Here is a 22,018-nt window from a genome sequence, read left to right as displayed (position 1 = left end):
TTCTGCACTTTTGTCCCTGTCTCTACATTGCTTGCCCCATGAATTTGAAAATGCTGCAAACCAAAAGCACAGGGATATGCTGGTTATGAAATTTTATTGCTTTCTCATCTCCTAAGAACTTGGGTTCGTCTTTCAAATGGCTTCAAGTTACTTCTTTTTTTCCTAAGACTGATCTAGTTTAGAACAAGAAAATCAGTCATCAATGTGGCACTATAGTGTGAGTCATAACTTAAATTCTTAAACCTTCTCAGGTTTTGAAGCACATTGTATGTTACATTCAGATAAGTACATATGGAGTTTACAAAGCCAGGGGAGGGGTCTTCAAAACCATACTCTGTCCTACTTTCAGTAACACTCATCAGAAATTCAAGAATGGTCGTGTCCATATCCTTAGGAGGCTTGTCTTGTATGAGGTCGGGCTCTGAAGGTGGAGACTAAGCTCTTCCGGGGCTGCTCACGGGGCCGGCACATGCTGGTTAAGAGAACAGGATCTGTCCTGTGTTCTATGATGTTGAAAGGACAGGCTTTCAGGTGCTCAGACATGGAGGTGACTTCATTAAACTCCCAGCTCTTGATTTTGGAGAAGAGGCTGCTGAACTGCCAAATCTGTAGAGAAGGACAAAAGGATGCTGACAGGTGAACTCGGGGCAGCACCTGCAGGCTGACTTTTACTGAACAGTAGAGGGAAATGCCTCTCTCCTCCCTGTTCTTAGTCTCCAGAGTAGCAGGTGACGGCTGCAGATATCTTTAGTTCCTTCTCCAGCATGCAATCCCCCAGCTGCCCTTGCTAGCAATAATCTTCTAGCTAGCCATGTGGTTGTGTAAGAATGACCAATAGCAGTTAGCAGAGGAACACACATCCCCTGCTCCATCACCAGCAAATGTGATTAGTTCTAGAGTACGCACACAGTTCAAATTGAGACGTACAAAATCACTCCAGAATATCCAAAAGCAGATTCTCCTTTTCCCTTTTGCAGCCCTGGGAGCTGCCATTAGCCACCAGGGCAACCAAGAAATTGCCATAGCATGAAGCCATTATCGTTTCTTGGCCTTTTGGCTAAGATCAATGTAGTATGGAGCCATTACTGAGGAAGCAGAGGTAAGAAATAGAAAGAAAAAGATCATCTGGATACAATTACTAAGCTGCTAGATCAAGCCTTACAAGAAACAATTACTTTTGTTTTTTCTTAGTTATATTAGCCATTGAATACCCATTATTATTGGTGACCTTTTAAGTTGGTTTATATTGCTTGAAATTAAAACCTTCTAACTAATGAAGGTTACAGGCTCCTCAAGGGGAGTCCTTGATTCTGATACTCAGTGAAACACTCTCTGGCCTTTCCACCTGAGCAGTGGGCAAAGTCATCAGTTTCCCAATCTCTTTATGTGTGTAATCCAATAACCTTTCAACCTATTTCATCTTCATTTTCTTCTCACTATTCCCATGTAAGAAAATTATTTTCTGGAATGTTATAACTGTCTCTCTTTTTGTCCTTGAAAAAAACCACTTTAATATGTGTTTTACATTCAACTAAATTCTCTTTATTCTTTCTCCAAGGAAGTTAGTTTGTTCCATATGATACCCAAGAGTGGTCAGTAGCCACTGATTTGGGAACAAACTTAAGCTGAAAAATAATGGAATTTCTAGTATGTAACCTGAATAATTTGTATCTGATTTTATAGAGAAAAATATTGTGCTCTTCAGACAACAATCCCTTATACAGCCTCTTAGTCTCATTTGTGTTTATACCTAATGCGGTTGGTTGGCAATCAGCATTTATTTAGCACATGGATACATTAGACCAAATCTTATTTTTTTAAGAAGACCACTTAAGGTATAAACACTGGAAAATATGCATAATGTTTGAGGCATTGTTAATAAAAATAACTTCCTAATGCCAAGTTTTAAACATTCATACATGAAGAAGAAATTCAAAAGTGAGGTTATGGAATTGTTGACCAAAATGGGTATTATAAGTCTGTAGTGCAAATTACCAGCATACTAACCATGAGAGAGAATGCTACTGTCACTTGGGCCATGATAAAGGAGTTTCACTTCTGTGTGATATAACCTGATGGAAGGTCTAATAGAATAGGGAATAAGGCTTTCTGAAGCTAAATCTTTGATTTATACAATGTTTTTAAATTACATAAACATTTGAATCAAGAGAAACAAGTGGACCTAATTCCATTTGAATTTCAAAATGAAAGGCAAAACTTAAAAAAAAGAAAAACTTCAGTTGGCATGAGACTGACGAGATATGCTGGCATACTGCATCAATTAGAGTCCAAGCAGGAAATAGATGGCATCCTCAAACTGGGTAAGTTAAAGAGATTTTTTTCCAATGAGTTAAATGCAAACATGTAAGCAGATAGCAGAACCCAGGGCTAGTAACACTCTAGAAAACTATTATCCTAGGCCTGATGGAGAAGAAGGGATCCAGAATGAATAGTTCCTGGGCGAGAGCACATGACAGAGCCCCCTTCAGTGCAGAGGCATAACTAGTTGCAAGGAATGCTGGGAGACAGCTGCTTCAACCTCATTCTACTCCTATTTCTCACTGAAACACCCTAATTGGATTATCCAATGGCAAGCTGCAGGACAAGGGAGCCAGTTGAGGCATTTAGCAGAGATCAGCCTCTTGGGGCAAAAGAACGCTATGGAAAAGGATGCAGAATGGGTTGGGTGAGCAATCAGAAATTATTGATAAACCAGCAAACAGAGTTGCAATTTACATGTTTCTAGCTCTGTCTTCTCTGTTAGACTGACCTCCATAACTTGGTCTTATTCCCAGCAACTGTCTCAGTGTCTGTCACAGTGCTTGCCACATAAAGAGCTCTGAATATACATTTACTGAGTGAATAAAGAAATCCATGAGTGTTTACTTGCCTGTCTGTGGACCTTCCAGGAGGTACCTCCATGGGAATATCTTTTCTTCTTCCATTGCAAGAGGACCATTCCTCTCTCCTGTAACAGAGTGGCACAGATATTCCTCATCAGTACTGACACCTGAGACAACTGGGCCAGGCTGATGCTGTCCAAAAACCCAGCAATGTACTGCAGAAGCTCCAGGGGCAGGCTTGTGAGAGAGTGGTGGCTTTTTCCTCCACGGCCGGAGAGCTGGTTGACCTGCCTTCCTTCATTCAGCTCTGGAGCCACCTCTGGCCTGATGGCAAAGGTCTTGAGCTCCTGACTGTAGATCACTTTGGCCTTTTGCCCTGGAGGACGGAAGTGGTTTTGAACAAATGTGCATCCCAGGTAGGCAAGGGGGCAACGATGCTGGAACCAGCCATTGAGACATGACTGGATGTCGGTGTGGACGTTCTTGAAGTGCAGGGGGTATTCATCCCTCCTGAAGAATTTGTTACAAGTAAATGTGAAGGCAGAACTGCTCTTGTTGTGTCTCCTAGTCACACACTCACTGTGGAGCTCCACGTGGAGCCCTCCAGGATTGGTCGTGGTGAGGAGGTCAGCCAGCACTGTCCTCGAAGAAAACTGTTCTGGCTCAAAGTTGTATGTCTGAGTGGCAAAGTCCATGAACAGCCCATCAATGCTCCTGGATTCAGAGATGACGTGACCCTTGAGTTCTCTTTCCAAAGCACACTGAAGGGTGGTCTTGATGAGGTCGGATTTGGGCAGGTCCTCCACCGTGATCCCCAGGTCCGAAGTATCGACAGCCTTGTGTTCACTTGGCCGGCAACTCACCATGGCATCTCCGATTCGAGCTCGTTTCCCACAGTAGCTCACAGGAACCTTGAAGGTGTATACGGTCTTCACTTCCTGAGCCTCCAGGTTACCGTAGACAAAGTCTCTCTCCTTGGGCGTGCAGGCGGCCATCTGACCAAAGTGAATCAGCATCCTCCCGTTGTGCACTAGGTACATGTTATAGTCCTTGGCATCCACAGCTGTCTTCAGTCTTTCCAGGACACCATCCTGCCACGGGGCGAGCCCCGTTGTCTCCACTGCTGCATGGGAGCCCCTCTGCTTCTGGTTTTCCTGTGTTTCTTCACCTTTGGCAGTGCCTTCTCCTTCTGCTTTGTTATTGTCACTGGAACCCTGTTGTGTCCCTGGGCCATTCCTGCTCTTGCTGTCTCCGCTTGCTGATGAACTTGCTAAAGTAGAGGCGGCATGCTCTTTACTAAACATATTTTCCCACTTGTCGAATTTGTCCAGGTTCATCCCTTCCTTGGTCTTGGCTAGCACTTCTCGTTCTTCTTGACTTAGCTCCACTGTCTCCCCATTAGCAGCTGACAGACAACCTTGGGGCACTGATCTAGCATCCCCTCCCCCAACTGCTCCTCCCATTTCTTGCCAATTGCTGTCACCATTCAAGGCCAGTTCTTCCTCCATGGCTTCCCTCGTCTCTGGGAACAGTTCCACCATCTTCAAGGATCTGAAGAGGACCTTCTGGTCCTGGAGCGCCAGGGCTGTGTCCAGACACTCCTCACTGGGGGTCTCTTTCATGATGTTCTCATGCAGAGTTGTCTCTGAGTCCACATTTGGCCAACGATTCCATTCCATGGAGCAGCACACCACGCTGGCAGGGCACACCTGCAGGTGTTTGGCCAACTTGTGGCGGGACATGGAAAGGGGGCAGCCATATTCAGAGTTGAGACACGGAACCTGCTCCAAGGGGCAGAGAAGCTCATGTTCTGTCTCCTTGCACATGTGGAAGGTGGCCCCACAGAGCAGGCGGCAGCTTATCACCAGGCAGGAGACGTTGGGCTCCACAGGAACGTGGCAGTGGCGATTGATGCACCCCTCACAGTGCTGGTGAGGGGTGCTGAGGCCAGGTGGGGGCCTGTGTACCCTGCCCTGCAGACACACAAGGGAATGGGAAGAAGAAAACAGATGAATGCCAGAAGAGAAAACTCCAAGCATGCCTGTGACTACTAACTTACTTGTTTCCTGTATATACTTTTTTGTGGGTGGGAATCTTGTAATAGGTAGAAAATCATAGAAGAGGAGAAAAAAAATCTATCATAATCCCACAATTCAGAAACAACAACCATAAACCCGCCCTTCCTTCCTTCCTCCCTCCCTCCTTCTTTCCTTTTTTCCTTCCTTCCTCCCTCCCTCCCTCTTTTTCATTCTTTCAATATTACAATTTTCCAGAAGTTTATTCTACATATATACTAGGTAAGTTTAAGATAAAGGTAAAGGGTCCAGCGCAGTAGCCCGGTGACTAGGCTCCTTGCCTTGCATGTGCTGGGACCCCATACGGATGCAGGTTTGTGTCCCAGCAGCCCCACTTCCTATCCAGCTCCCTGGTTGTGGCCTGGGGAAGCAGTCAAGGATGGCCCAAACCCTGGGATGCTGCACCCATGTGGGAGACCCAGAAGAAGCTCCTGGGCTCCTGGGTTTGGATTGGCTCAGCTCTGGGGGTTGTGGCCACAGGAGAGTGAATCACTGTATAGAAGATCTTCCTCTCTGTGTCTCTTCCTCTCTGTATATCTGACTTTCTAATAAAAATAAATCTTTTAAAAAAAAGAGGTAGAAACAGCTGAATGTAATAGACTGTGATGTTGACAATTGCTGTTTCTGCATTGTGGATTATGATTAATATAGATCATATAGTTAGTGTTATAAAAATAATTTTGCAACCTAATTTTAAACTTGTTTGTTATAACATAAGATCAGATTGTTTTATAAATTATTCTTTGCAAGTTTTTTTTTTAAGGCAGTAGAACGTTCCAGAACATGGGTTTGCTGTCACTTGACTAACCACAGCCTGAGGATATGTTGGGGGTATAGAGGTCAGATCTAGCTTTGCCCACATTTTAGCATCCCTAGAACCTGACAGGAGGCCTGGGCCATTACAGGGACTAAATAATATTTGCTGAAAGAAGGAACTGTTAGCCACTTAGATTGTTGCTGGCTTTTGAGGGGGCTGTTTTACTTGCCAAAGTTCACTAAAATATGCTCACAAATCTCTCATCTCCTTCGTTCCACTCTGTCACTTGCTTTCAAATTTTGTTCAGTCTTTCCTGTTTTGTAAAAATATCAATAAATATCAAACCATAAGTACAAGTCTGCCAGCTACTTGTCTGCAGGTTTAAATGAGGCAAGACTGAGACCTTCTGAAAAACGAGTCTCCATTGTACCCGGTACTCACCATGGCTTCACACTTTCTTCTTGCTTCTTAATTCTAAGGGAAAATTTTAATTTACATGATTAGTAAGAAAAGTATTGTGGTTAACTATGTTGTGAGGAGTTACAGAGACTTCACATAGTCTCGCATTTAACTCCTTCTAAACCCTAGAGTTGTAATTTTCCTCTTTTAATGGTTAAGGCCATGGAAGCTTGAACAGGTTAAATCATTCATCCAAGGTCACACAGCTGGGGAGTAGCAGTCACGTTCTGGTCCTTCATTATTGGCTCATACTGCTGTCACCCACATTGCCCACTGATGGAGCAGTTTTTCTCTTTGTTTGTTTTTTGCATTTTATTTTGATGATGTTTACATAGTTGATTAGGGCACAAAAGGTCAAGGGCTACAAGAAAGTGGGTAAGACCATAGTTTCCATATTCTCCCTTTTTTTTTTCTGTATCTGGGATGGGGGGCGGGTGATAAAAGCCCCACCCAGAGTGGTTTTTCAGAACATACATTTTTTTATAAACTTTTTACATGCCTCTTACATGCATAGATTTCAACATTTTATATCAAAATAAACTTATCTTTTAATCCCATCTTCTTGGATTGTTTTGAAATATTCTCAGAAGCAGTTGATATGGTGACATTCAGTGCCTGGTACCTCAGCAGATATTTTCAAGAACAAGGATGCTTTCCTTTGTAATTATAGTAACACTGTCTCACTTAAGAAAACTGAAAATTATTTTCTAATATCATGAAACATGTTGCTTATATTTAATTTTTCCAATTGAAACAAAAATATCCTTTATAGTTATTTTGGTTAAATTTCAGCTTTTGAACAACAATGTTTTTAAAGCCAATTTATTACATTTGGTCATTAAGTGTTTTTACCCTCTTTTATCCTGGAAGAGTCTCCCAGATTTTCTATTTCAGGAGAAACAAAGTTTCATGAAAGTTATAGTCTAGTTGATTTATTTATTCATCTGCCCATGCTTCATCCATTTATCCAACAATCTTAATTATAAGTGAGCATAAGGATTACTTGGGATTACATGATCCTTAAATACTATGGTTCATTACAATCAGCTAAGGTGCTTGTTTAACATTTAGATTTCTCTGTTTAATATTGTAATCACCCAGGCACAGGTGACTTTTTAAATTTAAATTTGTCAAAATGAAAGAACATTTACAATTCTGCTCTATGGTAATAAGAGTTGATATTTCAAGGGCTCAACATTCATATGCAGCTAGTAGCTGCAGTACTGGACAGCACAAAACAGAGCATTTATATATTAATTGAACATTCTAGAAAGCACCAGTTACAGATGTTGTCTACATCCTTGACCTGAGTAAGGAGTATGGAAATTACATTCTTAACACTCTCCCATCTGATTCTTATGCACATTAATACATGAGAAGCCTTGTTTCAGACTGTCATGCAACAGTGCTCTATATTTCCAATACTCGGCTGAAACAGAAGATGATAGTTTGCAAGCCAGAACATCAGATAGGTTCAGCAACCAGGAGAAAAATTAAGCAAAGTGCAAAAGCCTGAAAAGGAGTCCAACAGAGGAGGGGATAGATACTGGAAGGATTTCAAAAGATGGACTGTGCTACAGTCTGGGTATGTTTCCCTAAAATTCCTATGTCGACACCTAATCCCCAAGGTAAGAGTATTTGAAGGTGAGAGCCTTTGGGGAGAGTGATGGGATTAGTGTCTCAGTAAAAGAGACTGGGAATAGATCCCTTGTCCCTCTACCCTGTGAAGGCACAGAAAAAAGATGGCTGTGAACCAGACTCAGGCCCTTAGCACATATCATACTGCCTCCACCACCTTGTCCTTGGACTTTCAAGGCTGCAGAACTGTGAGAAATACATTTCTGTTGTAGAGATGTCACCCAGTCTTTGGTATTCTGTTATACCAGGTCAAATGGACTAAGACTGCGATGGAGTGGAATAGGATCAAGCAACCAGCACTCCATTTGGATATAAAAATCAAGCTACTGATATGTTGGCTTGGAGTTTAATGTGCAAATACAATCTTGCCACCTCAGATCATTTCTTGGGGAGGTGGAGCCCATTATGGACTGACTGTGAAATTTCTTAAATATTAGGTTAGAGCATCTGGAATGATTTGTATACAGTAGAGTCATTTAGTACAGTACCTGGGAATATTAACCAGTAGTAGCAGAGGGATGGATTCAGCAGGAAAACCAAGTGTTAGAAACTGATGCATGAGAGTAACAAAAGAAATGGGCAACATGAGGCACACAGGAAACATCACACAGGAGAATCAGGCTTTTGTTTCTGGCTGGAGAAGGGGGAAGAAAAATAAAAGTTGATGCCAAATGTTTGAATCAGAAAAAGAAAGTAAATCAGCTGCAAATTTCAGAGAAAGATCTGGAGAGGCAAATGCTTCAACAGAAAGTCAAGTTCCAATTAGTTTAGTACAAGCTGCTTAGGGTGGTCATGTGGACAGGAAGATGGACCAGAATGTAGAGATGCATATATGAGAATGATCTACTTAAAAGTGAGAAGGGAAACCCTAATTGGGGACGTGAGAATAGAAATGCAATCCATGAAGTGCATCAGCCAACTTTTTCCTCTTTGGGAAGCATTAGGAAGAAGCAGAGCCAGAGAAGGAGAGACCCAAAAGCTAACAGAGCAAGGAATATGTTGACACAGTTGTAAAGGGAAATAGGGGTGACAGTCTCGAGTTCTGGAGCAAAGATGAGAATAGTGATGACCATGTCCTTGCTTAGAGGAGGTCCCCAAAGAACTCTTGCCAGAGCAAATACGGCATTTTAGCCACACAGTGGGATCCTTGGCTATTCAAAATATGGTGTTTGCTCAAAAGGAAAGGGGAAGTTCTCTGGTGGCAGTTTTATGTCCTGGCTTAGGGATTGTAACTACTTTCTGTTCAGAAGAGAAATTCATCAGTAAGAATGGAATCTGGAGAAGTCAGAGTCCCATGCTGGGTGTCAGAAGAGGATAGCACAAAAAATAGAAGAAGTGACCAGTGTCAGGAATGTCCAACTTGCTACCAGTCTGATGTAGCAAAACAGAGCTCACTTGTTGAGAGATTAAAAGAAGGGTAGCATGGATCTGTATGCTGTCAGTGTATACCAAGAATGATGTCCCAGCATGGGGATGTGTCTGGCTGGAGGAATGCTAGTGATGAATTCTTAACCCAATTATTTCTTGCCTTCCAGCATGTGGAGAATGGTTCTTGACAGCAATGATACTGACGTTGAAACTATTTGTTTATAGACTAACTGCTCTGCATTGGGTTGTTGTTATTTGAAAATACAACTTTACAAAGAAAAATGCATCAGGCAACAAAGACTATCCTCTCCTCTCCTCTCCTCTCCTCTCCTCTCCTCTCCTCTCCTCTCCTCTGCTCTCCTCTCTCTCTCTCTCCATTGCTATTTAAAGATCTTTTGGTGTCATACCAGATGAGTGACTTTGAGAGAGGGCATGTACTGAGCCACAAGACATGATGACTACAGACCACTCTGAAGATTGTTGGCACTGAAAGAAAAGAGAAAGATGAACAGGCAAAAAGCATTTGAAAATCAAAATGTGAACCCTCTGTGGTTCATCGGGGAAGATTTCTCACCAAGGTATGTCAATCCAGAGTTTTTCACAGCCTAATTCTTGCTGGGGAACTACTGTGACCGATTGTCCGGGTTTTCCTCAGACTCTTCTAGTATAGTCCCAGAAGCCTCATGATATATATATAACTGGTTGCTTTGTGATATAATATCCCACTATTTGAATCTTCTCTGTTCCAGTGCACACTCCCTGGAGTGTCTGGCTTTCCTAGATAGATTTCTCTGCATTTAGATGTCATAAAGGAAGAGATAAGATTTTATGCCCTCCATATGCTTTTAGATAGTATTTATTTTAACCCTCACAAAAAAACATGTCAGATGGGTATTACCAATTCCAGTTTACAGATAAGAATACTAAGGCCCAAGTAGACCTAGATTGTTTGGTCTTCATCTCTGTACTTTTTCCTGCCTACAAATGGAAATTACCAGGTCCTGGAGATTCAGTCTGAGAGCCACTGAACCAGAAGCAAATTGGTATTGTACCCCTAATCACAAAAGAACTGCTGTCAGGTAGGTGAGAAGGCCTTGATGAAAGTTCTGGAAAGGCAGAGCGCCCTATCCTCTTCTTTCCATCTCTGCCACCATTGCCAGGTCCAAATAGCCTCATCTCTGATATGTTCTAGTTTCACAACTTTAGACTCCGTCCCATTCCCCTCATCTTGCATACCATCCCGCCAACAAAAGGAATGATTTTAACAATCCATAAAATTAGGTTTACTCCCTGCTTAAAAATATCCAATGGGGTCTCATTCCAAGGAATAAACGCTAGTATTATCTCTCTCTCTCTCTTTTAAATTTTTAGAAAGATTATTTATTTGAAAGGCAGATTGAGAGAGGGACAGAAAGAAAGAGAAACTTCCATCTTTGTTGTGGGCAGTGACTCATGCTGTGAGGTGTGAATGTGAGAGAGGCTTGGCTAGGCATCAGTGGGCCATGCCCTGAAGTGGAGGCAGCACTGACCAGAATATCAAGAGGGCACTGGAGCCCTCCAGGTCTTGAATGGGCTCTGAGAGACTGGAGAGCAAGTGCGGCTGACACAGTTGCCAACATCCCCTCAGGGTTCATAATGAGGACTGCATTGAATTGGGTGGACTGGAATCCTAGAAAAAGGTATGTTTGAAGAATGCTGTGACAGTGATAGTGAAATAGATCAAGGCTGGTGATGCATTGCCAATAATGTATGATGGATATCTTTGCTTTTTAGGCAGGAAAAGAAGTCTTCCTAACTTGATTAGGTTAATGTAAGCTGCATTAAACAGATATCATTCAGCACAACAAACCCTATGAATGCTGCTAGGATCATTTCCAGGGGGCCTCAGGACTTTTAAGTTCTTTTAAGTACTTGCAGAATCAGGAATGTGGATCAGGTAGAAAACCAGAAATCCAACGTCAACATGTGTGGAAATCACACAGGCAAACTTCCTGAGTCAAGATCACTGGGATGAGACTTGAGATTCTCCCCACATAACTGGTTCCAGACACTGAGGGTCCAAAGATCCTAATATAATTTCTTTATTTCCTAGAGAAGAAACTACAGCACATGGAAGTGGGAAGTAAACTGCCTGGCCCATGCTTCCATAGTCTCTGGTCCTAATCACATGCTTTCTTCCTACTGCATTTTGAGGTTTTATTGAGAAAGTCTATAAAAATCACAGTGCCATATGGAGCTACGTGTGTGGATGTGACCAAGGGCATGTGCAAGTTCAGATGGTACACAGGGCAAGGTAACATAGGACCTGGAAGAATGAGGAGGAAATGGTGACCACATGCCACCAGCTAGGTCATGATAATACTTATAGCAGGTGTATTTAAATCACTGACTCAATCAAAAGACAATGGGATGAACAAACAATAGTTTTAACATTCGCTACTATAATTTTAACATTAGTAGGCAAACAGGGTTGATGTCAGGGAGATATTTTTAGGCCAGGGGCCTTCTCACACCCCTCACGTGATGTCAGTGACTATTCTGCTTCCTCATGTGGCTAGCCCCGGAAAGAGTGATCTATTTCTGAGCTTTACCTTCAATAAAAGTTAAAAGTCAAAGACATTCTTAACTCTGAACCTATTAACCAGCCAATTAATTAGTTGCTTTTTATACATTGTTAACCTGATCATTTGCTATGGAGATGAATAATTCTAGGGCAAGAACATGCAAAAAAGTGTAATTACATAATCTTTTTGCCTTTTGACATTTTAACAAAACCAGTTGGCTGAGAAAAATTTGCACAGCTGATCTTATAATCCTATGTTTCCAGGCTAAGATTCTAGTGCCTTTATTGTTCCCAAGAAAAATAACCCAGTTTCCCAGATCTATGCAATGCCATAATCTGCAATTCTCCATCAATGGTAGAAATGTTCTAACTTATTTCATTCACTAGTTAAAGCTCATATCTGGTGATTATGTGTGTATTGGCAATTGTATTTTAAATCTCTATTATAGTACCAAGAAAGTGCTTAACTGCCTGGATTATCTAGTGGAGCTGTGAATCAGCATGAATGCTTACTTGCTCCTAAGCAAACACCCACTCATCTCACTAGGATGACACCTAGCATACACCTTAGAAACTTTGCTGCTATGGAAACTTTGGCAAAATTAAAAGTAATAGGCAGTTATACACAATGAGGTTGATTGTGCCTAGAGAATGGGCATAATTATAACCCAGACAGGTACAGCAGGAACTAAGGTATATCTGGGGTGGCAGAGCTAGCAGGAAGGAATCGGTAGGGTATGTCAGTAATTGGTTTAGATATCTTTTTTCTCTTGGCATTGGAGTACAGAATCCCTTTGACTGCATAAGCCACTTCCCAGGATGTCCTTAGCTGAACTTTGAACCAGGGAAAACCAGAAAATTATACCTCTCTTACCTCTGCCACTATGTACAAATTCCAGAACCTAAAAAAATGATCTGTATGTCTTTTACAATTCTCAATACCTGAAATATTATTAGCCATTTTAATTTTGTATCTCTGGATGAGCAAGTTTCAACTCTAATAATTTTTAGTTTTGCTGCATAGCCTGTAGACATTTTTCAACTTGTAAGATATTTTCAATTATATCTAATAAATCTCTTTTGAATTTGAAAGAACTGAGGAGAAGGGGATCACACTGGGGTATATGCTTAGAGAAAATTGAGTTTCAAAAGCTGAATGCACAGTTTAAATAGTACATGTAGTGAATACAGCTGTGCTACATTAGCTGGTAGCGTGATACGGGGGGTGGAATTTAAGCTGCATGAGAATGACTTGCAATTAACACAGCAGCTGTTGACTGGAGAAAGATCCCAGCACTTGGGCTTCAGAAAACACTAATTCTGAATTCTGAATATTTCTACCTACTCTTTCCAACACCCTACATCTCTCCCCTTTATCACATTGCAACTTTAGAGAGCTCACAGAACTATCCTGTTTGGCTGTAGAAAAAAAAAAACAGCCATAGCTGTCATAAAGAGGCTTAGATTCTAAGCTTCTCTAAGATTTTAAATTTGAAATATGAGTTCACACATGGCTGTTTCTCCTTTTTGGTTTTAACCCTTTCTCTCATATAGAACTCATTTGCTTACTGACCCGCTGCCTTAGGGTACAAAGATGGTGTGCCCTTCAGCCTCCAGCTCCACGCCCACCACTCTAACCATCCCCTCAGTGCACCTGCTCATGTTTGAAACACTCACCTGACACGGGTTGAGTCAGCATCTGCTGCACCTGCGTCTTGATCGTGGCAAGCAAGTTGCACGTTGATGGCTGGGTTGCCTGAGCTACTGCAGAGGACAGAGTTCTGCTGGGAAAGCAAGGAAGGGAGAGCAAACTTTAACAGAAATAGTTCAAGTGTTTTGAAGTTAAAAATAAAACTATATCACAAGGGGCAATGTGACCAGGCTCAGCTTACGACTCTTCCCTTGTATGTGTCAACACTTGCTGTCTTCTGGGGTGGCATGTAGCAGGGGAAGGCAGCTGGGAAGTGGGGCTTTACATCAGTGGGTTTTCTTCCCTTCGAAGAAGGAGGAGAATCCTCTGAAGAAGGATCCTTTCCAAGGCCAAAGAACCCTCTCAGCCTCCAGTGTGTGCAGCCGGCAGGCCCAGCTGTGCTGGATGGAGTCTGATGGAGCACTCAGGTCAGGCAACCATTCTAATTATAACCACACTTCTCACGTAAGTCCATCACTGGCTGAAGCAGCCACTTGGGCAACTGACATCCTGTTTCTCCTATTTCTTGTCATGACAAGTGGGTGTCTGTCCTCTCCTGGCCCTGATCTTTGCCTGATCTTTCCCAAGCATCTGGAAAGGGAGGGTTTATTGTTATCAATTTGGCCATAGAGTAGAAAGTCCAGGGTGAGAGAATTAGAGATGGTAGGAGGCTTAGCTATCACTTGGTCCAACTACATCTTTTCCAACAAGGAGAGGAAGGTTCCAAGAGGATCAACAGTTCATCCAAATCACACAACTCCCAGGTGGGAGAATCATATGAGAGACCCAGGAGCGCTACCTCCCAGTCCGGTGCTCTTCATTTTACCCTCTTTAGATTCATTCAGCTGTCTTCTGAGAAATGAGAATATTTATTTCTGGCTTTGCTCTTTTCTAAGTATGTGGCTATGACTGATAGTTACACACACTCCCATCTTCTTTTTCCCACTTCTGAAATGGGGACTAATATTTGGTGTGCTCATGTATAAATACAACAGCTCTTCAAAAAATTCATGGAATTGTGGATCATGAAAAAAAAAAGCCCGCTATGTCTGGACTTTGAACTATTTTTTGCACCAAAATAAGCTTATTTTCTAATTCAATTGATTGCAATAATATATAATAAATATGCATATATACATGCATGTATGTGTATATGTATATAATTGCTGGATGTGCAGCAATGCTGGCTACTATTTTTTTGAATATAAAAAACAGATGTGGTAAATTCTGCTGCAATTAACAGTTACTGAGTACTGCTTTTCCCTGGTACTTTCACACATGTATGTCCATAGAGGTAAAACATTTCAGATGAGCAATTAACAGTTGAAAATTGTAAAATATTGGGCTTGGCACAGTAGCCTAGCAGCTAAAGCCCTCACCTTGCATGTGTGCCGTGACCCCATATGGACATTGGTTCTAATCCTGGCAGCCCTGCTTCCCATCCAGCTCTCTGCTGGTGGCCTGGGGAAGCAGTCAAGGACGGCCCAAAGCCTTGGGACCCTGCACCTACGTGGGAGACCCAGAAGAGGCTCCTGGCTTCGAATTGGTGCAGCTCTGGCTGTTGCGGCTACTTGGGGAGTGAATCATCGGATGGAAGATCTTCCTCTCTGTCTTTCCTTTTCTCTGTATACCTGACTATCCAATAAAAATAAATCTTTAAAAAAATTGTAAAATATTATTTAATGATTTGTGTCCTGTAGCATTGCTGAAGTCAGTTCAACTATTTTCTGATGGAATAGAGGTATTTTTATTCTTCCTTTCTAATTCGGATGCTTTTCATTTGCTTCTGCAGCTTTATGGTCCTCCCCAGCACCGTGTTTCCCAAGGATGGAGACAGCAGCCATCTGACTTCTGCCTGCTCTTAGGGGAACACGCTCAGTCTCTCACCAGTAAGTGTGATGTTATCCATGAATTTGTGCACATGGCCCTCATCAAGTCAAGAAGAGAAGCTGATGGTTGGTCTTATTGTGGAGTACCTTTATCATGTAGCAGTGGAGCTTAATCAGATGTTTTTTCTCTGTCTACCGAGATGCTCCTATGGTTTCTGTTCGCTCTCTATTTATATTACATGTTACAGAGATGGATTTTTATGTGTCAAACTGAGTTTCCATTCTTAGATCAACAACACTTGATCCTGGCATATAATCCTTTTCAAATGCTGCTGGATTTTATTTGTTAGTATTTTACTGGGGATTTTTTGCATTTTTGTTCAACAATTGATTTTCTTGTGGTGTCTGATCAGTTTTGGTACAGGATAAGACTTTACATAGGATGAGTTAAGAAGTGTTCCCCCTGATTTTGCAAGAGTTTGTGAGGGACTGGTGCAATGTTTTAACCATTTGGCAGATTTTAGCTGTGAAGCCATGTGGACATAATGTATCTTCTTTGTGAGCAGTTTGATTATGAACTCAGCCAACTACACCTGTGATTAACAGCACTTTTATTTCTTGTTTAGTCACATTCAGTATTTTATGCCTTCTCAGAGGATTTGTCCATTTTGTCCGTTATCTCATTGATTGGCAAATAATTGTGTAGGACAATTTATTAGATCTGCAGCAAGACAACTAATTAAGAGAGGACACTGGGAAAGTTTGCCAGTGTGGAGCCATGGCCAGCTGCAACCCTGTTAGGGAGAGCTAGTTCAAAGGCCAGAAACTCCCTAAATCCTCCGATTTAGATATCAGATCAAAGAGAACTGCTTCCTCTTGTTGGCAGGGCTGCAGGAACTCCCATAGTCTCAAGTCAACGCTTTCTTCTTTTTTCTTTTTTATTTAAGATTTATGTATTTATGGGAAACCTAATGTTACAGAGAGAGGGAATGCTACAGAGATATCTTTGACTGACTCTTTTTTCCAGTTTTTTTAGTGTTTTTTTAAATAATTTATTCATTAATTACATTGTATTATGTGACACAGTTTCATAGGTACTGGGAATTCTCCCCACCCCTCCCCAAACCCCCCCTCATGGTAGATTCCTCCACCTTGTTGCATAACCACAGTTCAAGTTCAGTTGAGATTCCCTCATTGCAAGCATCTACCAAACATAGAGTCCAGCATCTTATTGTCCAGTCAAGTTCAATGGCTTCTTAGGAAGACCCTCTCTGGTTTGAAGGCAGAGCCCGCAGAGTATCATCCCGATAAATTAAAAGCTCCGACATACCAACAGCAAAAATTTACATCATTCTTGCTGTTGATATGTAAATTCCTCAAGCCGCCCTCCCTTGTGCCTAAGCGACTGTCAGTCTTTAAAAGTCTGATGCTTTGAATACAGTTGAATAAACTGATGTTAATAACTTCAGCTTTTGACCACCGGTCAGCAGTCCACGTGTATGATGTCGACTCCATGCACCAAGTCCATCGCTGCCAGACAGCGAACAATTGTTTCTTTCTAATGCTTTTTTATTTTTGAATGCTTGGTAGTTAAATCGCCTCTTTCATTCAGACCAGTATATTACACCTCTTCTTCCTCTGCTCCTCTTTACTCCTCCTCTGTCAGTTTAACTAAAGGTTTGCATTTTGTTGATCCCTCAAAGAATCAGTTTTTGTCCTCACAGATTTTCTTTAATGCTTTTGTATGCTTTCTATTATTATCACTCTATTTTTTTCTCTTTTGTTTAGTTTGCCCTTCCTTTTTTCAGTTGTCTTAAGGTGAAAAGTGATTGATTTGAAGGGCAAACTGTGAGAGCAGTGAAAGTATCTGTGGTCCCCAGAGGCTGGGGGATGCAGGAGTGAGTGTATGGAGCACTGGGATTTTTTTTTCTGCACTCAGAGAATTCTCTATGACATTGTAACCCACAGAATGTACAACCTGAGGAGTGAACCCTTACATAAACTCTGGGCTTCAAAGTGAAAATGATGTATCACTTCAGGCTCATTGTAACAAATGTGTCACTCTGGTGGGAGATGCTGACAGTGGAAGAGGCTATGAATTTGTAGGAGCAAGAAGTATATAAGAATTCTCTGTACCTTTGATTTTTTTTTCCTGTGAGGCTAAAGCTGCTCTAAACAGGGTTGGCCATTTAACCTGATGATTAAGATCCCAGTTAAGGGGCCCGTGTTCACATTAGAATTCCCATTCTCCCAGCATATGCTGCCCTGGATCATCACCATATAATGTATACTAACAGGACATTCATACTACAGCTTCTTTCTTAATTAATTTTAATTAGTTTCTTTTTAAAAAGATTTTTATTTTATTTTTATTGGAAAGCCAGATTTATAGAGAGAAGGACAGATAAAGATCTATGCACTGGGTTACTCCCCAAATGGGTGCAATAGATGGAGTTGAGCTGATCCAAGGCCAAGCCAGCAGCCAGCAGTCACGAACTTCTTCGGGGTCTCCCACATGAGTGCAGGGTCCTAAGGTTTTGGCCCCAGTTCTGAGGGCCACACAGACCTATTTTGACCCGTATGATGCCACAGTCGGTGTTATTTTTCTGTGGGACCAGAGCAATGCATTGAGCTCCGTGAGTTCTCATTAGCTCAGTGTATGCACAGCTCACTGTTGTCCCTGAAGTCCTAAAACTTTTGCCACACTGTACAAAATGGCACCTGACGTCACTATCAGAGTTCTTGATTTGCTGGCTGTCAGGTCTGAGAGCTACCGGGATATGTCTTGTGTGGAACTTGTAGGATGCTACACTGTTGATGTTCACTGAGCCAGAAGTGAGGTAACTCCCAGATCAGTACACACGCAATCCTGCTCCATAGCCCTTGCCTCCTTAAATGAAATGGTGCCTAATTCGGCTCTAGGCGGGCAGACTGGGCTGTGAAATCCACCCTGTTCCTGCACTGCCCGTCTGGGATCTGCCACTATGTCTCTGCTCCTGGTCAAATAAAACAGACCAGCAGGATGGACAGTTCTTTGGGTTCACCTCTGGAGCTCCCGGTAAATGTCCCTTCCCACCTTGTTGTTGGTGGAGTTCTGGCTGCTGGTGGAGTTCAAATTGCCGTTCGCTGAATGCTGCAACACCGCACCATTGTTTTCGCTGCTTTCCTGTGTCTATCATAGTTTCCAGGTACCCCTCTGCTGTAGTTCTGTCCTCTGCTATTTCCTGGAATGTGCCCTCTCTGCTTCATACTGGTTAATGTTTCTCTGTCCATTTAAACGTGTCCTTACTCTATTCCATCATCTTGATTTTCCCGGGTATTGTATTCTTGCCTAACCTAGTCTGCCCCTGGTCCCAGTTCTCAAGCTCACCAGAGGGAACAGTGGCCCAGCAGGGGAACCCCCGTGACTCCCCTACTGGGCTTATCCCTCACTCCTCACTTACATGTGCTGGTGGGAAGTATATCCCAGTCTGGTATGGCCTGACAGGTGCTGCAGCCTGGCTCAGCTTGACCTGCCTTCAGTTCTAGCTCATGCTAGTGGGTGTTGCAGCTTAGCCCAGCTTAGCCAGCTCCCAGTCTTGTCCCTAATGTGAACTGACGAATGCTGTGGCCCAACCTGGCCTTTCTTGTACCCCATCCTGGTTCTCACATCTGCCAGTGTGTGTTATGAACTGGCCCAGCCTGGCCTGCCCTCAGACCTGACCTACATGCATGCCAGCAGGTATTATAACCTGACTTGGTCTGAGCTGTCCCCAGCCTTGGTTCTTATACTCAGCTGCAGGTACTGCATCCTGATACCTACAAAATTGTGTCATGGTACATAATAAATATATTTTTAAAAATTGTATCATGGGGCAGGTTCATGGGGGTCTGGAGATACAGGCTTGCAGGGGTTCTGGGGGATGGTGCCCTGGAGGTGTGTGGGGACCTGGGGATTCATGCCCAGGCAGGTAGAGCGAACCTGGGGATTTCCCTACTTGCTTGGTCCTGGGCGGGTTGGGGGAGTGTAGGGGAGAGCCCTATGTTAGCCTGCTGGCATAGTGTGATGGTGGACCAGGTTTGGGGAACTGTGAATGTGCTTGGATACTGGGTAGGTGGAGGGATAAAGTCCCAGGCCAGCATGTGTGCCAGGAGCTTAGGTTCCTAGTACATGGGCAGAGCTCCAGGCTAGCACACCACCTCACTGGAAGACCAGGTTTCTGAAGACTGGGCTGGGGAAACCCTTGTGCTCCCTGGCACAGGGACTGGGGATTGCTCAGGGAAGGGTGTGAGGGGATGTGGAAGGGAGGACCATTGAGGGAATATGTTTCAGGTGAGGAATGAGGGACTTCCATCAATAAGGCCACTATACTTGCAGGTAAATGAGGGGACTGAAACCAAGTGGTCTGGAGGGGGGAAGCTGGAAGACCTTCTGGGTCAGGCCAATGCCCCGCCCATGTGGGTGACCTGAGTTGGAATCGACCACTGCCGACAACCACCCACCAGCACACTCTAAAACAACGGCTGGGGCCTAACCTGGCTCCTAGCTTCAGAACAGCTCAGCTCTGGCCATTGCGGCCATTTGGAGAGTGAACCAGCAGATGGAAGACCTCTTTCTATGTCTCTCCTTTTCTCTTCATAAAGAAAAAAATTTGCCTTTCAAATTAAAAAGTATGATTCAAAAATTCTAGTTTTTACAATAATCCCATGGTAATCAAAGTGACACCAATACAGATATTTAGGCTAAAAAAATCAAAGAAAAGAAAATGAAGAATACTTTCTAGATGTGAAGGAGAGCTTTTTCACATGGTCTGTTGTTTGTTAGTATTGTGATTCAAGGAAGGGAAAGTCTGCTGTGCTGTGGTAGTCCGGGAGTTCCATGCTGTCGGTGCTACTGCAGGCTACACACTCTTGGCTTGTTGAGTTGGGCCAGGCTAGCTCATGACATCAACTCAGAGCTTCACCGGCAGAGGTACTGAGGGAGGAGGAATCCTGTTCCGGATGGGGGCTTTGTGGCGAGAGATACTGAAAGAGACAGTGGAAGGAAGATCTGGACATCTCATCCTCATCAGGAAAGCTGTACGACTCTATGATCTGGGCTATGTTATAGGCATTCGAGAACAAGGGAGGCACCAAAGCCACCACCCTTTCCAAGGGAAGATCATGCATTTGGAAATCACCTGTGGGATCATCTGTGAAGATGGAATCCCACTCGTCACAGGAAGGGCTTAAGAGCTGAGGTAGAAGAGTGCCATAGAAATCTGAAACAATGGGAAACAAAGAGCAAGGATCCATGGAGACTCCAGGGTACATGGGTGGATTCATCTCAGCTGCAAGAACTTGGATTGATAGCTGCTGCTGCTTAAATTTGAATCGCCTGTTTCGGAAGCAAACCTGGAGTAGGGAAAGGAGAGTGCGCTGTGTTAGTGCGAGAAGGCACTGGAGGCTTCCCAGTGAAAACAGCCCGCTTTCCACCTGCACGTGCCCTCCACGTTACCACGACACTGGGTTGTGAGAGCAGGGGGAGCCATCAAGCCAACAGGATTGGGACGGTAAGAAGGAAATTCATTTCAGTGGCTGTACCGGGGTTTCAGAGAAACGGCTATGAACTCCAGAGAAGAAAAAGCTAATTCAAGGATTCTGGGAGAGGTGGGAATGTGAACTGAGGCATTTTCAAAGATTATCTTGGAAGACTTCCACTATCACAAAGACTTGCCAGATTTTTATGGGCCTAGCAGACTCAGTGAGCAGAGGCAGCTATTGTGTACAAACTGGGTTGTTCGAGAAAACTCTACTTGGCAAGTCTGGATGAGAACACTGCCTCTTTGAGATCTATAGTACAAGTGCTGCACTGCAAGGGAGTGAGTCTGACATACGCCATGTGTACAGGGCAGCGCCAGCTCTGTAGGTACTCAATAAGTCAAATGCTGTTATTGTCACTGGTAGGCAATTTTCAGAATACCGAGTCGGAAGTGGGTTGGATGGGGGCCCATGGGAATCACACCTTTATTTTTTTGCTCTGGCAGGTTGAGTTGCAAGGCTAGTTCCTGGAGTTGGCTTCTATCTGGAAACATGGTCAGTGTAAAGAGAGCCTCCAACTCTGTACTGTTGATGGGTGAATATGGTACGTTCTTGACGCTTCTTCAGCATTCCTGTAGCCAGAAACAGAGGAGAGATAAGCTTACATCACTCATTGCTCTGCCCCCATCTTCCTTAAAAATTAATTAATTAAGGGCCCGGCGGCATGGCCTAGCGGCTAAAGTCCTCGCCTTGAATGCCCCAGGATCCCATATGGGCGCTGGTTTTAATCCCGGCAGCTCCACTTCCCATCCAGCTCCCTGCTTGTGGCCTGGGAAAGCAGTTGAGGACAGCGCAATGCTTTGGGACCCTGCACCCGCGTGGGAGACCTGGAAGAGGTTCCTGGTTCCCGGCATCGGATCGGCGCGCACCGGCCCGTTATGGCTCACTTGGGGAGTGAAACATCGGACGGAAGATCTTCCTCTCTGTCTCTCCTCCTCTGTGTATATCCGGCTTTCCAATAATAATAAAAAAATCTTTAAAAAAATTAATTAATTAAATAAACCACAGCTGTGCTCCTGCCATGTTTTCCCTCCCATCAGGCTTGGGCTCCACGATAATTGCTCACATCTGTCTGAATGTCTGAGCCTCCCATAGCAAAGAGCTGCTCTCTGGTTTAGTTTGTTCTTAATAGGCAAAGAGGGACTCTTAAATTTTCCCTGTACTCAGTCTGTTCACTTTGGCTCCCTTGAGTTTTTGCTTCCTCTGCATGGAAAATAATTTCCTCCTGTGCCTATTT

General features: G+C 43.3%; 1 protein-coding gene across 1 annotated transcript; it reads right to left on the bottom strand.

Moving 5' to 3' along the window:
• Positions 1-390: 390 nt before the first annotated feature.
• Positions 391-6,196, bottom strand: FBXO40 (F-box protein 40). The gene is made up of 3 exons (XM_058661340.1): positions 6,117-6,196; positions 2,891-4,816; positions 391-606 (listed from the first exon to the last, which is right to left on the bottom strand). Exons 1-3 carry the CDS (start codon positions 6,117-6,119, stop codon positions 391-393), a joined length of 2,145 nt encoding a protein of 714 aa, XP_058517323.1. The 5' UTR covers positions 6,120-6,196.
• Between the last annotated feature and the right edge of the window lie 15,822 nt (positions 6,197-22,018).

Source organism: Ochotona princeps, chromosome 3 (genome assembly GCF_030435755.1).
Source record: "Ochotona princeps isolate mOchPri1 chromosome 3, mOchPri1.hap1, whole genome shotgun sequence".
In the NCBI taxonomy this organism is placed as follows: domain Eukaryota; kingdom Metazoa; phylum Chordata; class Mammalia; order Lagomorpha; family Ochotonidae; genus Ochotona; species Ochotona princeps.
This window is presented reverse-complemented; position numbering and strand designations above follow the sequence as displayed.

Excerpts from the sequence above, each read along its gene's own strand:
- FBXO40 (XM_058661340.1), bottom strand. Across the intron at positions 607-2,890 it reads CCTGGAAGGTCCACAGACAG|ATTTGGCAGTTCAGCAGCCT; the intron begins GCAAGTAAACAC and ends CCTTCTCTACAG.